Genomic DNA, 14,719 nt, shown 5'->3' on the forward strand with positions numbered 1-14,719 from the left:
AATAGAACACCTCCAGTGAGGTTTGTTCCTTGACATACATGCTGGCATATCCACTTTGAGTCTCCATTAACATCAGTGGTTTAGACTCAAAGATCACAAACACTTCTGTTCCCTTTTAGTACTTACTCTTGGTCTACCTGCTGTGCACACACATCCTTTCTGGATGATGGACTAGTTGCAAGGGGCAACATGAGGGCTACCAAAACACCAGAAAGTCTGATATTCCTGCAAAGAAGTCTTTGAGCTTCAGACCAAGGGCACTTCTCTCCCATCCTCTCATAGTTGACTTGAGTTACAACTTGGCTTTTTCCAATTTTGGCATCAGAAGCATCCCAGCAATAAAAATATCAGGACTACAGTCCCTCAGCCTTCTACCCTGCCCCTTCTTGAATTTCTCCATGTTGGCTTCTTACCTGTTGGTTCTTCCAAATCCAAGACAAGGCAGACAATGTCTCACAGCTGGCATGATAGCCCATGTAAATATAGCGCAAAGAGAGCAGGTACTGAGTTTTCTTTCAAATGTTTCATGACAAAGATTCTGTCTTAATTTACTTCTAGACAAGAATAAAAACCACGTCTCCTGAAAAGGGCTCTCTCTAGAGCTTTTAAATGTGTTTGCATAATGTTGTCATGACAGAGTGTTTGCTCAGCTTGCCTCTTCAGCAGGGCCCTAGCATTCTTGGGTACTGATACTCTGCTTGCAATTCCAGTGCATTGGGTCAACAACTGAAGTCTTGTTTCCACCAATGGGATTTACAAAGCTGAGAAGAGCCACCAAAAGCACAAAGCCTCAGTTATCTCAACCAGGGAAAAGAGAATTTTTTCTGCAACCCTTGCAAAACAGCTTTGCTTATTGAGAAAACAGGGTAGAAGGAGAAGTTTAAGAAAACAAGAACCCTTCAACTTTTCCTATACAAGAGAAGCAACATGGAAGAGCCACGGGTAGCTTCTAACATGACAAGATGACCCAGAAATGTAGGAAATGACTTTAGAAGACATTTCAGGGCAAAATTTAGGGAGACTATTTAGGCGTCAAGATTGCAGAGGTACCTAGAGTCAGATTTGCTTTCCTAGTAGAGGGCTTGAGGATGTTTGCCACTGGGCAATGAGGGCCACTCCCCACTGCACCCTTCACCCGGATTTCCTGCCCCATTAACATGGTTCTAATTTTCTCATCACTTATTTTGAAAGACCTCTTAAATTTTCTAGGCTAGGAGCCAGGGCTAAAGAAGAGCCTACAAATGAAATGCTACGGATGCCTTTCCCTCTGTTTATATCTGTGGGCCCTGACTTACCAAAATAACATTTTGGCAAATGGATCTCTTCTTACTGATATTTAGAATGTCACAGAGATAGAGACAGTTTTGGTCCCGAAAGAATGGCCCAGATGTCTCATGTCGCGAGACATTAACAATATTCCCCGGGCAGCTCAGTGCTGGTATGATCACAAATCATCTTGGCTTCCTCCCTAGAAAAGAATGTGGTTCCAGTTCTTCATCCATTTATCTTCATTATAATGATACCAAGGGTGAAGTTCAGACACTGACATTGCTTTCATGCCAGTTCTGGAAGCAGATAAGTCCATTTCCTTGTATAGAGTTGTTAAGCTTTTTCTAGAAGGAATTTCAAATTCCTCATCTCAAAGTTTATGTTTCTCTGGCAAATGTAACCCTTGAGGCTTGCTTTGTTTTCACTCCACTTTTGGAGCTCAAGAAGACATTAATGTTACCTGCCTGGCTTCTATCTTTGTTTTTTTCTTTAAGCACTGCAGTTTTGAGTAAAATACCTCAAACCCAGGAATCTTATTACCTCACTCCAGAGCATCCTCTGGAAGCCAGCACAGAAATGCTAGCCTGAAAAGGGCTCCAGAAACACCACCAAACAGCCAGTTACCTTTTTCCTCCTCTGGCCGCTGTTGGTGATTTTGTCTGGGGTAACGCCCAGGTCGGCCAGGACTTTGGCGATTCCTCTGGCATCCACTCCACAGTTGGGAGCCACGTTGGTCTCACATCGACGGTGAACATTCATTTTGCAGACTGTAAGGAGACATGGAGAAAAGACAGATAAGTATTCATGGCCTAAGATGTTGCTTCTTTTCTTTGAGATTGTATTATATGTTCATGAAGTATTACATGTTCGTTTAAGATATAATTTGGAAAATATAGAAATATATATATATATGTCTTCCATCATACAAAACCAAAATCATTCATTAAACCACCTTGCAGAGATAACCACTGTTTCTAGTACTTCATTCCAGCCATCCTTTCTATGTATATTAAATATAGATAAGTAAGTAAATATCACATTTATATTTCCCTCCAGGGAGTGGACACTGACTCTAGAAGAACTTAATTCCTTTCTCCGAAAAAAGCTAATTTGAATTATGGACCCAAATAAGTCACGTGTATACCATCTACTCCATTACTTTATTAAAATGTTGGAACATTACTGAGAGAAGAATGACCAGTGGTTGGGCTTCTAAGGCCCCTTTCAGATCTCCAGTCTGAATTCAATGAATTCCTTTGTTTTTCCCTCTTCACTTAGCTGTCCTTGGTGTAAGACATCACAGGTGAAAACAACCTGCTCATTTTCAGTCTGGCACCTAAGGGGCTTAGAAGTCAGCAGCACTCCATTCTAACAAGCAAAATGCTGAACAAACTACAAAATCAACAGCTCTTCCGAGATCCACCAAGTGAAGTGAAGTCCTAGGACAAACTGAAACTGCTGCTCCCAGAATTAGCCAGCCAGCCAGGCGGATACAGAGAATCACAACTTACTGAAGCAGAAACCTCTGTAGGAACAATGCTGGGGTAGAAAAACTGTTAACTGTAACCAACAAATGGGGGACTCAGAGCAGACAAGTCTGAGAGTTAAAAACTCTAAGGGGGACCCAGTCACTGAGTTGATAGACTTTTGTACGTTCAGTTGAGAGTTGTGCTCTTCAGGAGCTCAACTAGATTCTCATAGTAAATATGGAGAAAATCTCATGATTTCAGTGTGGGGGTTGGGGGTGGGGAACATGGGGAGAGAACCATTTTTTAAAATAGGCCAGAGCACTCTGCTCTTCTCAACGAGGGCTTCTCTTAGGAGAAACTATTTTATCAGAGGTTGAGGGTTTTTTTATTTTTATTTTTTATTTTTATCAGAGATTGAGGTTTTATCAGACCCCGACTGATCTGGGGACAAGGAAATCCCCAACTCCAGCCCACTCTAGCCATCCTGTCCTATCTAAGGCCAGGGGAGGACTGAACAGCACTTGTGAGGTTCACAGCTCAAAGGCACAAATTCATGAAAAGACCTAATCACAAGTCTATATAATTCTTTCCCTCCCTCCACATCTTACTCACATTACTAACAGCCTGTTTATTGACAGTTCCTGTTACCCAGTACATAATGTCTGGCAAGAAAAAATTGTAAGGCATCCTAAAAGGCAAAAACAAAACAAAACAAAAAAACCCCAAAAAATCAGTTTGAAGTGACAAGGCAAACATCAGAACTAGACTCAGATATAGCAGGGATGCTGGAATTATCTGACTGGGAATTTAAAACAACTATGATTAATATGCTAAGGGTTCTAATGTATAATGTACACAGCATGTAAGAACAAATGGGCAACATAAGCAAGGAGATGGAAATGCTAAGAAAGAATCAGAAGAACTGCTAGAGATCAAAAACACTAACAGAAATGAAGAAAGCTTCTGATGGGCTTATTAGTAGTCTAGACATGGCTGAAGAAACAATCTCCAAGCTTCAGGATATATCCATAGCAGCTTCAAAAATGAAAAAATAAAGAGAACAAAGACTGGAAAAAATATCCAAGGATTGGGTGATAACTACAAAAAGTGTAACATATGCAAAAAGAGACTACCACTATGAGAAGAAAGACAAAGGAACAGAAAAAAATATTAATATTTGATACAATGAGGACAGAGAATTTCCCAAAATTAATGTCAGACACCAAACCAAACCACAGCTCCAGGAAGCCTGAAGAACAACACACAGGATAAATGCCAAAAACAAACAAACAAACAAACAAACAAAAAACCATACCAAGGCATATAATTTCTAAACTACAGAAAATCAACTATTTTAAAAATGCTGAAAGAAGTCAAAGGAAAAAAAAAAGTTTTACCTATAAAGGAGGAAAAATAAGAATTACATCCAACCTCTCCTCAGAAACCATGCTAGCAAGAAGAAGTTAAATATTCAAAATGTTGAGATAAAAACCCCACCACCCTAGAATTCTCTACCCTGCAATATTATCCTCCAAAAGTGAAGGAGAAATTAAAACTTCCTCAGACAAACAAAAATGGAAGGAATTTATGGGCAGTGATCTGCCTTGTAAGAAATGTTAAAAGTAGTTCTTCAGAGAGAAGACAAATGACACAGCTCAGAAACTTGGATCTACATGAAAAAGAGAGCAGGTAAAGAAAGGTGAAGAAATAAGTGGAGGTAAAATAAAAACTTTTATTTTTATTCTTAATTAATTTAACAGCTAATGGTTTGCCCAAAATCATAATATTAATAATGTGCTGATTATGTGTAATTATAGTGTTTACATACATGCTAGGTATGCTCATGTGTAAGTGAAATAAATGATAGTAATGAGACAAAGATGGCAGGGAGGAATTAGGATAATTTTGTTATTATAAAGTACTTGTACTGTCGTGAAGCAGCACAATATTATTTGAAAGTAGATTTGGATTCGTTGTAAATGCATACTGCAAACTCTACAGCAAGCACTAAAATAAGTAAAAAAAAGTATAAATGATATGCTAAGAAAGGAGAGAAACAGAATAGGATCATATTAAATGCTCAATTAAAACCACAAAAGGCAGAAAATGAGTGGAAGACAAACATAGAAACAAAGAATAAGGGCAACAAATAGAAAACAGTACCAAGTATAGTAGATATGAACCCAACTATGTCAATAATCAATAATCATTGACTTCAAATGTCAATGGTCTAAATATACCAATTAAAAGACAGATTGTTAGAGTGGATCAAAAAAAACAAGACCCAACTAACTATATGTTGTTCAGAAGAAACCCACCTTAAAGACACATACAGATTAAAAGTAAAGACATAGAGTAAGATATACCATGCTAACACTAAACCCAAAAAAGCAGAAAAGCTAAGTTAATTTCAGACCCAGCAGACTTCAGAGCAAGGAAAGTTATTAGGGATAAAAAGGTCAATTCTCAAAAAAGACGTAATTTTTAACGTGTATGTACCTAAAAACAGAGCATCAAAATAAGTGAGGCAAAAATTGATGGTACTACAAGGAGAAACAGATGATGCTGCTATTACAGTTGGAGACTTCAGCACTCCTTTATTAAAAAATAAACAGATTTAGCAGGCAGAAAATCAGTAACAACATAGTTGAATCAACAGCAACATTAATCAACTGAATATAACTGACATCTGTCAACAACTTCATTCGGTGACAGAAGAATACACATTCTTCTCAAGATACGAAGCAATCACCAAGAAAAGCCACATTCTGGGCCATAAAATACACCTTGACAAATTTATAAGAATGGAAATCATACAGTGTTGGTTTTAGACCACAATGGAATTAACCTGGAAATCAATAACAGAAAGATAGCTCAAAAATTCCAAAATACTTAGAGATTAAACACATTGCTAAATAGCATATGAGTGAGAAAAGAAATCTCAAGATAAATTTTAAAATGTTTTGAATTAATTAAAATACAACTTACCGGCCGGGTATGGAGGCTCATGCCTGTAATCCCAGCATTTTGGGAGGCCAAAACAGGTGGATCACTTGAGGTCAGGAGTTTGAGACCAGCCTGGCCAACATGGCAAAACCCCATCTCTACTAAAAATACAAAAATTAGCCAGGTGTGGTGGCGCATGCCTGCAATCCCAGCTATTTGGGAGGCTGAGGCAGGAGAATCGCTTGAATTTGGGAGGCAGAGGTTGTAGTGAGCCGAGATCATACCACTGCACTCCAGCCTGGGTGACAGAGTGAGACTCTGTCTCAAAAAAATGAATAAATAAAATAAAAATAAAAAATGAAATAAAATAAAATACAACATCAAAATTAGTGGGATACAGCAAAAGCAGTGCTTCAAGGGAAGTTTACAGCATTGAATGCATATATTAGGAAAAACATTCTAAAAATCAATAATCTAAGCCTCTATCTTAGGAAACTAGAAAAAGGAGACCAAAGTAGCTTACTTAAATCCAAATTAAGCAGGAGAAAAGAAATAATAAGAATTAGAGCAAAAATCAATTGAATTAAAAACAGAAAATCAATACAGAAAAATCAACAACAAAAAGCTGGTTCTTTGAAAAGAGCAATAGACTCAATAAGCCTCTAGTAATGCTAGTGAGAGAGAGAGAGAGAGAGAGAGAGAAGACACAAATTATTCATATCAGAAATGAAAGAGAGGACATCATTATGGATCCCATGGCCATTAAAAGAATAAAGGAGTATTATAAAGAATATTATGCCTATACATTTGATAACCCACACAAAATGAGACTAATTCCTTAAAATACACAATCTGCCAAAACTTACATAAGAAGACATACACAATACAAATAGGCTTATCTTGTAAAGCAATAGAATCAATCATTAATAACCTTCCAAAACAGAAAGTACTAAGCCCAAATGGTGAATTCTGCCAAACACTTAAGGAAGAAATTATATCAATTCTCTATAATCTCTTCTAGAAGAAAGAAACAGATGGAATACATCCTAACTCATTTCATGAGGCCACCATTACCATAATATCAAAGCAAAGATATTATAAAAAACTACAGACCAATCAATAACTTTTATGAATATGAATGCAAAAATCTTCAACAACAATCAACAAATTGAATCCAACAATTTATAAAGAGAATTATACATCATGACCAAGTAGGATTTATCCCAGGCAAGCAAGGCTGGTTCAACATTTGAAAAATCAACTAATGTAATCAATTATATCAATAGACTAAAGAGAGAAAAAAATCAAATAATTCTAACAATAGATGTAGACAAAGCATTTGACAAAATCCAAACCTATTTATGATAAAATATCTCAGCAACTAAGGAATAGAAGGGAATTTCCTCAACTTAATAAAGAACATCAACAAAAACCCTACAGCCAATTTCATACTAAGATCAGAAACACAAAAAGGATGTTCCCTCTCACCACTCCTTTTCAACACTATGCTGGAAGTTCTAACTAATGCAGTAAGACAAGAAAAAGAAATAAAAAGTATACTGATTGGAAAGGAAGAAATAAAACTATAAAACTATCTTTGTTTGTAGATGATATGATTGTCTATGTAGAAAATCCAAAAGAATCAACAAAAAACTCCTGGAACCAATAATGATTATAGCCAAATCAAAGAATACAAAGTTAATATACAAAAGTCAATTGTTTTCCTATACACCAGCAATGAACAAATGGAATTTAAAAATAAAAACAATACCATCTGTGTTATCATTCCCCCAAATGAAATATTTACATATAAATCTAACAAAATATGTACAAGATCTATATGAGTAGAACTACAAAACCCTTGTGAAAGAAATCAAGAACAAAATACATACAGAGATACAGCATATTCATGGACAGAAAGACTCAGTATTTGTCAAGATGTCTTTCCAAACTCGATCTATATATTCAATGCAACCTTAATCAAAATCCCAGCAAGTTATTTATGGATATCGACAAACTTATTCTAAAGTTTATATGGAGAGGCAAAAGACCCAGGAAAAAGACCCAAGCAAAAGGCTAACACAATATTGAAGAAAAAGAACAAAGTCAGAAGACTGACACTACCCAATTTCAAGACTTACTATAAAGCTGAAGTAATCAAGACAATGTGGAATTGGCAAAACATCAATGGAACAGACAAATAGATCAATGGAACAGACTAGAGAGCCCAGAGCAGACCCGCACAAATACAGCCAACTGATCTTTGACAAAAGAGCAAAGGCAATAAAATGGAGCAAAGACAGTTTTCAACAAATGGTGCTAGAAAAACTAGACATGCAAAACAGTGAATCTAGACACAAACCTTACAATCTTCACAAAAATGAATCCAAAATGGACTGTAGACCTAAATGTAAAAGGCAAAACTATGAAACTCCTTGAAGATAATATAGAAGAAAATATAGGTAACCTTGGCTACATAGATAACTTTCTTGATGCAACACCACGATGCATGGACATGATCCATGAAAAAAAGAGCTGATAAGCTGAACTTCATTAAAATAAAAACTTTTGCTCTGTCCCCCATCTCCCCAAACCAAAACAAACCAAAAAAACAAACAAACCAAACCAAACACTGCCAATAGAATAAAAAGACAAGTAACAGACTGGGAGAAAATATTTACAAAAGACATATATGATAATATATGCCTATATTATCCAATATAGGCAACAAACTCTTAAACTTAACAATAACAAAATGAATAACCCAATGGGCAAAAGACTTGAGCATACACCTCACCAAAGAAGATATTCAGATGGTAAATAAGCATAGGAGAAGATGCTCCACTTCATATGTCATTAGGAAATTACAAATTAAAACAATGAGATACCACTACACACCTATTAAAATGGCCAAAATACAAAACACTGATAACACCCAATGCTATTCAGGATATGAAGCAACAGAAACTTTTTATTCATTGCTGGTAGGAATGCATAGTGGTCCACCCACTTTGAGAGACAGTTTGGCAGTTTCTTACAAAACTAAATATACCATTACCATAAGATCCAGCAATTACACTGCTGATATTTACCCAAATGAGGCAGAGTTATGTTCATATAAAAACCTGCACATGGATGTTTATAGCAGTTGTATTCATAACTGCCAAACTTTGAAAGCAAGCAAAATATCCTTTAGTAGGTGAACGGATAAACTATGGTATATCCAGACACTGAAATATTATCCAGCCTTAAAAAGAAGTGAATTATCAACTGTGAAAAGACATAGCAGAACATTAAATGCATATTGCTAAGTGAAAGATGCCAATCTGAAAAGGCTATCCCCTGTATCATTCCAACTATAGGACATTCTGGAAAAGGTAAAACTATGAAAATGGTAAAAAAGATTAGTGGTTACCAGGGGTTAGGAGAGAGGGAGGGATGAAGAAGCAAAACATAGAGGATTTTTAGTGTAGTAAAACTATTCTGTAAGATACTATAATGGTAGATTCACGTCATTATACATTTGTCCAAAATCATGGAATGTACACCGCCAAGAGTGAGCCCTAATGTAAACTATGGACTTTGATGATGATGTGTCAATGAAGGTTCATTGACCGTTAACAAATGTACCACTCTGTTGCAGAATGCTGATGGTGAGGGAGGCTGTGCATGTATGGAGGCAGAAGGTTTGTGGAAAATCTTTACACCTTTGACCTATTTTGCTGTGAACCTAAAACTACTCTAAAAAGTAAAGTCTACTAAAAATGTTTAAAAACCAAAACTGTTCCTGGAGTGAAGCCAGGCAGGATGAGCAGCCAGATCTCCGTAATGCTCTACATAATCTGGTCACCGGTCTGGAGAGAGCCCCCCAACCCAGCCTGGAGTGTTCAACTGAGCTACTGAACCCCAGATGCCCATTGGGCTAAAGGTGGGGGTGGGGTGAGGTGGTGGCAGGGTGGCTTTCTCAGAATAAAAACAAACAAGAAAACTCCACCGCAGCCAGGCCATGGCACCGACTTGACTAATGGAGTTATCACTAATAACTCTGATTCACGGGCTGATCAGAGACCAGGCAACAGCACTGTGCCCAGAATTTTGTGCCCACTACCCTGCCTCATTGCATCAGCTGCCCTTTGATGCTCATTAACCACACATGCTCCACCCACCAAACCCATGAAAGCTGTCTTCTGCCTCTCTGTGAAGTGAAGGAAAGGAGAATAAAAGAGCCAAATTGAGAATTTCTTGACAAGGGCAACGAACTTGTCTACATAACTTGACCACTAGCGCCCTCTGGTGTTGAAATGCCAGACCTGTCTGTCCTGACAAAACAACTTGGGCTGGCAGGTCGGCAAAGGAGATATCTTTTTTTGGTTTTGGTTTTGAGGACTTTACCTTTTATTTTTAAAAAATCTGCTATTTCCCCTGAGTTATGTAGTCATCTTAATATGTAAAAAAAATCTCAATCACACATCAGTTAGCATGCATGATGTGAGATAGTGACTTTGAAAGTGCTTTGAAAAGTCTGGAAATGCGAGGGCAAAGTGGTGAGGAAGGGGAGCTCCAGTTACTCCAGGCAGCCACAACGGGAGCATGATGGGCTCCTGGAGGCTGCAGGTGTCACTGGGAGGCCATAGACCAGCAAAGGACAGTGGGCGTCCCTGCTGGAACCAAAAGAAACCTGAGATGCATTTGCATTAATGTGGCCAAATGAACCACCCACCCCCACCCCTCACAACACTACTGGGGAGCACCAAGGCCAAAGGCCGTGAGCCCCATCTGCCAATCCACTCCCAGCCCTAGGCTGCCCTTTAAGGCTTCTCTTTCCAGAATGCCTCTCAGCGCTCATTTTCACTGGTTTCATCTGGATAAAGTTGTACCAGGAAGAAATAGATCTGCTTTGCCAGGGGCTCTTACAAAAAGAGAAGCGCTCTTCTACTACTACCCAGCTATTCACCACACATTTGTTGAGGACCTACTATGTGCTGGGTGGTGCAGCAGCAGCAGCGTTGTCTGGGGACACACTGGGGTTCAGGTACTCTGACTTTCACCTTCTATTACACATCCTACCGTCCTCTGGAGAGACTTGGTTTCCATGTTTCCACCCTTTTCATAGCTGAGATTGAAGCAAAAGGCAGGCCAGGCTCCTGGGAATTCCTCCAAAGCAAGCAGACAACCTTCTGGGAACGGCGACAGAGCCACTCCTAAGGAGGGGCCCAGGCCCATGTATGCTGTGCTGCAGGAATTTCTTTATGTTGGGGTAATTTGGCCCTTGAGGGTGAGCCAGGGCAATGGTTTGATTTCATAACAGGTTCCAGTCATGCCAAGCTCAGAGACAGAGAGCAAATATTTGCAAATGGAAAATCATGTGCTTGTGCAATGGAAGTTGGCAGTGGTGTGAGAGCGAATGATCGCAAAGTCTCAGGCAGAAGAGGAGAAAGGAGGTAAGAGGGGTGCCCCCCTGGGGTCATGCTGGGCCAAATGTCATCACCAGAAAGAGATTTTGGAGTCCTGATCACACCAGAACCGTGACTCAGAGCTTTCTGGGGACCACGATCAGCCGCTTGTCTGCTACCCAGCATTCCTCAGATCAAAGCTCAGACTGAATCTTCAGCCAATCTGCCACATGTACAGGGGACATTCTCATGGTCCCCAGGCATTGTGGATGCTACTGTAAAGGATTCTGAGTCAACCAAAGCACTCCTGTGGCATTCTTTCTCCCTACACCCCTTTCCAGGCCCTCTCTTGCCTGTAAATTGCTCACACTTATTTCTGACTCATTGCCTGAATTATTGCCTATGATTTCACTTATTATGTTCAATGACCAAGCACAGTGCAAGTTTCTAGAGAATTAAAGTAATGTTTTATCTCCAGGTTCGCCACGACACCTTGCACAAATCAGGACACCATGCTTTTCAGTTATTCTAACTCTACGGAAAGTAGTAGTACTGCAGTGGCATAAATGACACCTCTCAGACCAGACCCAACAGATAACAGGGAACTAGAATCCCAAGCTCACTATGCAAGCCGCACAAATTAAATGCCAATGAAAAAGAAGGTAAAGCAGTCCATTAACATGGCTTCACTTTAAAGCAAACAACAAGTAAAAGTGCCCTTATGTAATTCCCTCCTTGTATAATTCAACCACAAAAAGACAAGGGTTTAAAGTGATTGTTTGATTTCTATGCGCCTTTCTTTCATAATTATTCACACATATGCATGAAAAGGTATGTATGAGGATGTCTGTGACAGCATAAATTAAAATGGCGACAACACGCAAACCAGTAAACATCCATCAAGAGGGCAACATTTTAAACAATCTATGGAACATCCACAATGTGGACTCTTTCTAGTAAGTAAAGTAGATGTCTGTACACTGCCTTGGAAATACTCCAAGACATACTGTAGAAAAGCAAATTATATAACTATGCACGGAGGATTGAATTAACAAATATTTATTGGGTGTCAGTGTGCAGGCACTGTTCTAGATGCTGGGTAAACAGAGAATAAAACAGACAAAAAAAAATCTCTGTCCTCATGGACCTTGTATTTGGATTGGGAGAGAGAGAAATTAACATTATAAGGTCTGGCATGGTTGCTCATGCCTGTAATCCCAGCACTTTGGGAGGCTGAGGTAGGTGGATCACTTGAGGTTGGGAGCTAAAGACCACCCTGGCCAACATGATGAAACCTCATTTCTACTAAAAATGTAAAAATTAGCTGTGCATGGTGGCAGGTGCCTGTAATCCCAGCTACTTGGGAGGCTGAGGCAGGAAGATCGCTTGAACCCAGGAGGCAGAGGTTGCAGTGAGCTGAGATTGCACCACTGCACTCCAGCCTGGGTGACAAAGTGAGACTCTGTCAAAAAAAAAAAAAAAAAAAAAAAAAAAAAAAACAGAAAAGAAAAGAAGAAAGAAAGAAATTAACATTACACAAGTAATTTAGACTGGGTGTGGTGGCTCACACCTATAATCCCAGCACTTTGGGAGGCTGAGGAGGACGGATCACTTGAGGTCAGGAGTTTGAGACCAGCCTGGCCAACATGGTGAAACCCTGTCTGTACTAAAAATACAAAAACTAGCCTAGTGTGGTGGCATGCACCTATAGTCCCAGCTACTCCTGCTGAGGCAGGAGAATTGGTTGAGCCTGGGCAACAGAGCGAGACTCCATCTCCAAAAAAAAAAAAAAAAAAAGAAAGAAAGTAATTTAGAATATTAGAAGATGATAAGTGCTATGTTAGAAAAAAAATCAGAGGAAGTAAGAGATGAGAGATGAGGAGAGCTTGAGAGCTACCCAGTGGTCAGGGTAGACCCCATAGACAAGACTATTGCATTTGTGAGGAGGTGAAGGGGATGTGGATGGGGAGGTGCAGGTGTGCCAGGCAGCCCCTAAGCTGCCTCCTGATTGCCCCTGCCTCCTGGTGTTCATGGTTTTACGTAACTCCCTCCCTTGGAGAGGACTAGATGTAGTGATTCTCTTCTAATGAACAGAAAACATCAAAAGTGATAAGATGTCCCACTGGCTTGTGTCTGGGGCATCTTCTCTCACTTTCTTGTTTGCGTTGAAGGAAGCCAGTCACCATGTGGAGAGGCCCATATGGCAGAGAACTGATGTCTCCGGTCAATGGCCATGTGGGCGAGCTTGGAAGTGGATCCTCTTCCAGTTGGGTTTTCAGATGAGACAACAGCCCCAGCTCTCAGCTTGACTGAAACCTCGTGAGAGTTAGATGCACCCAGCTAAGCTCCATCCAGATTTCTGACCAGTGGAAACTCTGAGAAAGTAAGTGTTGGTTGTTTTACACCACTATGTCCTGGGGTCATTTGTTGTGTAGCAATAGACTCTAACGCAGTATGTGTGAGTATCTGTGCAGCAAAGGCACACAAAAGGAGGACATTTTTAGAAGTAAGAGGACCCATAGCACATTTTTAGAAGTCTGAGGATGAAAGTGGAAAGAGAATATAAAGAAAGCCTTTAATATTTTTAATATATATCTAACTTCAGTCTTGCTTGGATCTTTGACAGTAAGAACAGTAAGAATGTATTTATGTATTGTGCTCTTTATAATTCTAAAAATACAAGTTGAAGTTACAACAAGGGGCCTAGCTGTTAAAAATAGTAAAGGACTGACATTTTCAGAAATGTTGAAAATTAAAAATTATTCTGCATGTTTTTAGTGTCTTTAAGTATCCAAAATACTTTTTTTTTTTTTTTAAACAAGGAAAGGAAGGAAGGAGGGAGACAGGCAGGCCTTTCTTTCATCTTTATGGCTCTGCACAGCCACCCCAAGGTATATGGCTAAGATCACTCCATTTTTATTATTTTTATTACTGTCCTTAGAAGGGAGGAGGGCAGTTGGGGTTAAAAGCCAAGGGCACTAAGCCAGGGTGACCTGCTTGCAGTCTCCCAGCTAGGCAGTACCCAAACCAGGACAGCTCCTCCAAATGCTAGCCTGTGATCTCTTCAGGCCACCACTCCTGTTTACTACTTACTGGAGAGGAGGGGACACCCTGTCCCCTTGGCTCCCGAAAACAGCCACAGATCAGAGCAGTTATTAAGATGTGTGTCAGAGAGAGGCAGGAGCGAGGAAGATTCTTTAGGAATCTCCAGGCCAGGCCTTCGTGGAGTACACCTTCCTCCCTGTGCCTCATCCCCTGTCCTGGAGGACAGCAGGTGCAGAGCATTCACCCCAGATGGGGATGAGAAAAAGCAGGGCTTCCGCTTCCACAGGCCCCCGCAGGCCCAACTGCAGGCTCCGTCAGGAGGTCTGGCTTCCCTGTGAAGTTGCGCCTTGGTGCTCGATGACTTCAGAGCAGCTGTGCTGAGACATGAGTGTGGGGGATGGGACGGGGGCAGGTGAGAACTAGATCTTCTCTAGAGAAGGAAACTGCAATCAAAGGGTATTGGGCGTCTCTGCCTCCAGGGGGCACTGACTCCATGCGTCAATGGAAAAAAAAAACAGGTGGAAAAGGGCCCCAGAGAGGCCCATGGTGCCAGTGAACCTGAGATTGGAGAAGGCAGCACCGTTCCAACAAAGTGCA

At 39.9% G+C, this 14,719-nt stretch overlaps 1 protein-coding gene across 2 annotated transcripts in view; it reads right to left on the reverse strand.

Annotated features, from left to right (window-relative positions):
* PRKCE (protein kinase C epsilon) overlaps positions 1-14,719 on the reverse strand; it is a 532,372-nt gene that overhangs the window by 181,833 nt on the left and 335,820 nt on the right. For both annotated transcript variants that reach the window (XM_063713711.1, XM_002812068.6), the window contains one exon: positions 1,894-2,036. In XM_063713711.1, coding sequence (XP_063569781.1) covers positions 1,894-2,036 — 143 coding nt within the window. The remainder of the gene's footprint in view (positions 1-1,893; positions 2,037-14,719) is intronic.

The sequence above is a fragment of the Pongo abelii genome, chromosome 12, assembly GCF_028885655.2.
Source record: "Pongo abelii isolate AG06213 chromosome 12, NHGRI_mPonAbe1-v2.0_pri, whole genome shotgun sequence".
Lineage (NCBI taxonomy): Eukaryota > Metazoa > Chordata > Mammalia > Primates > Hominidae > Pongo > Pongo abelii.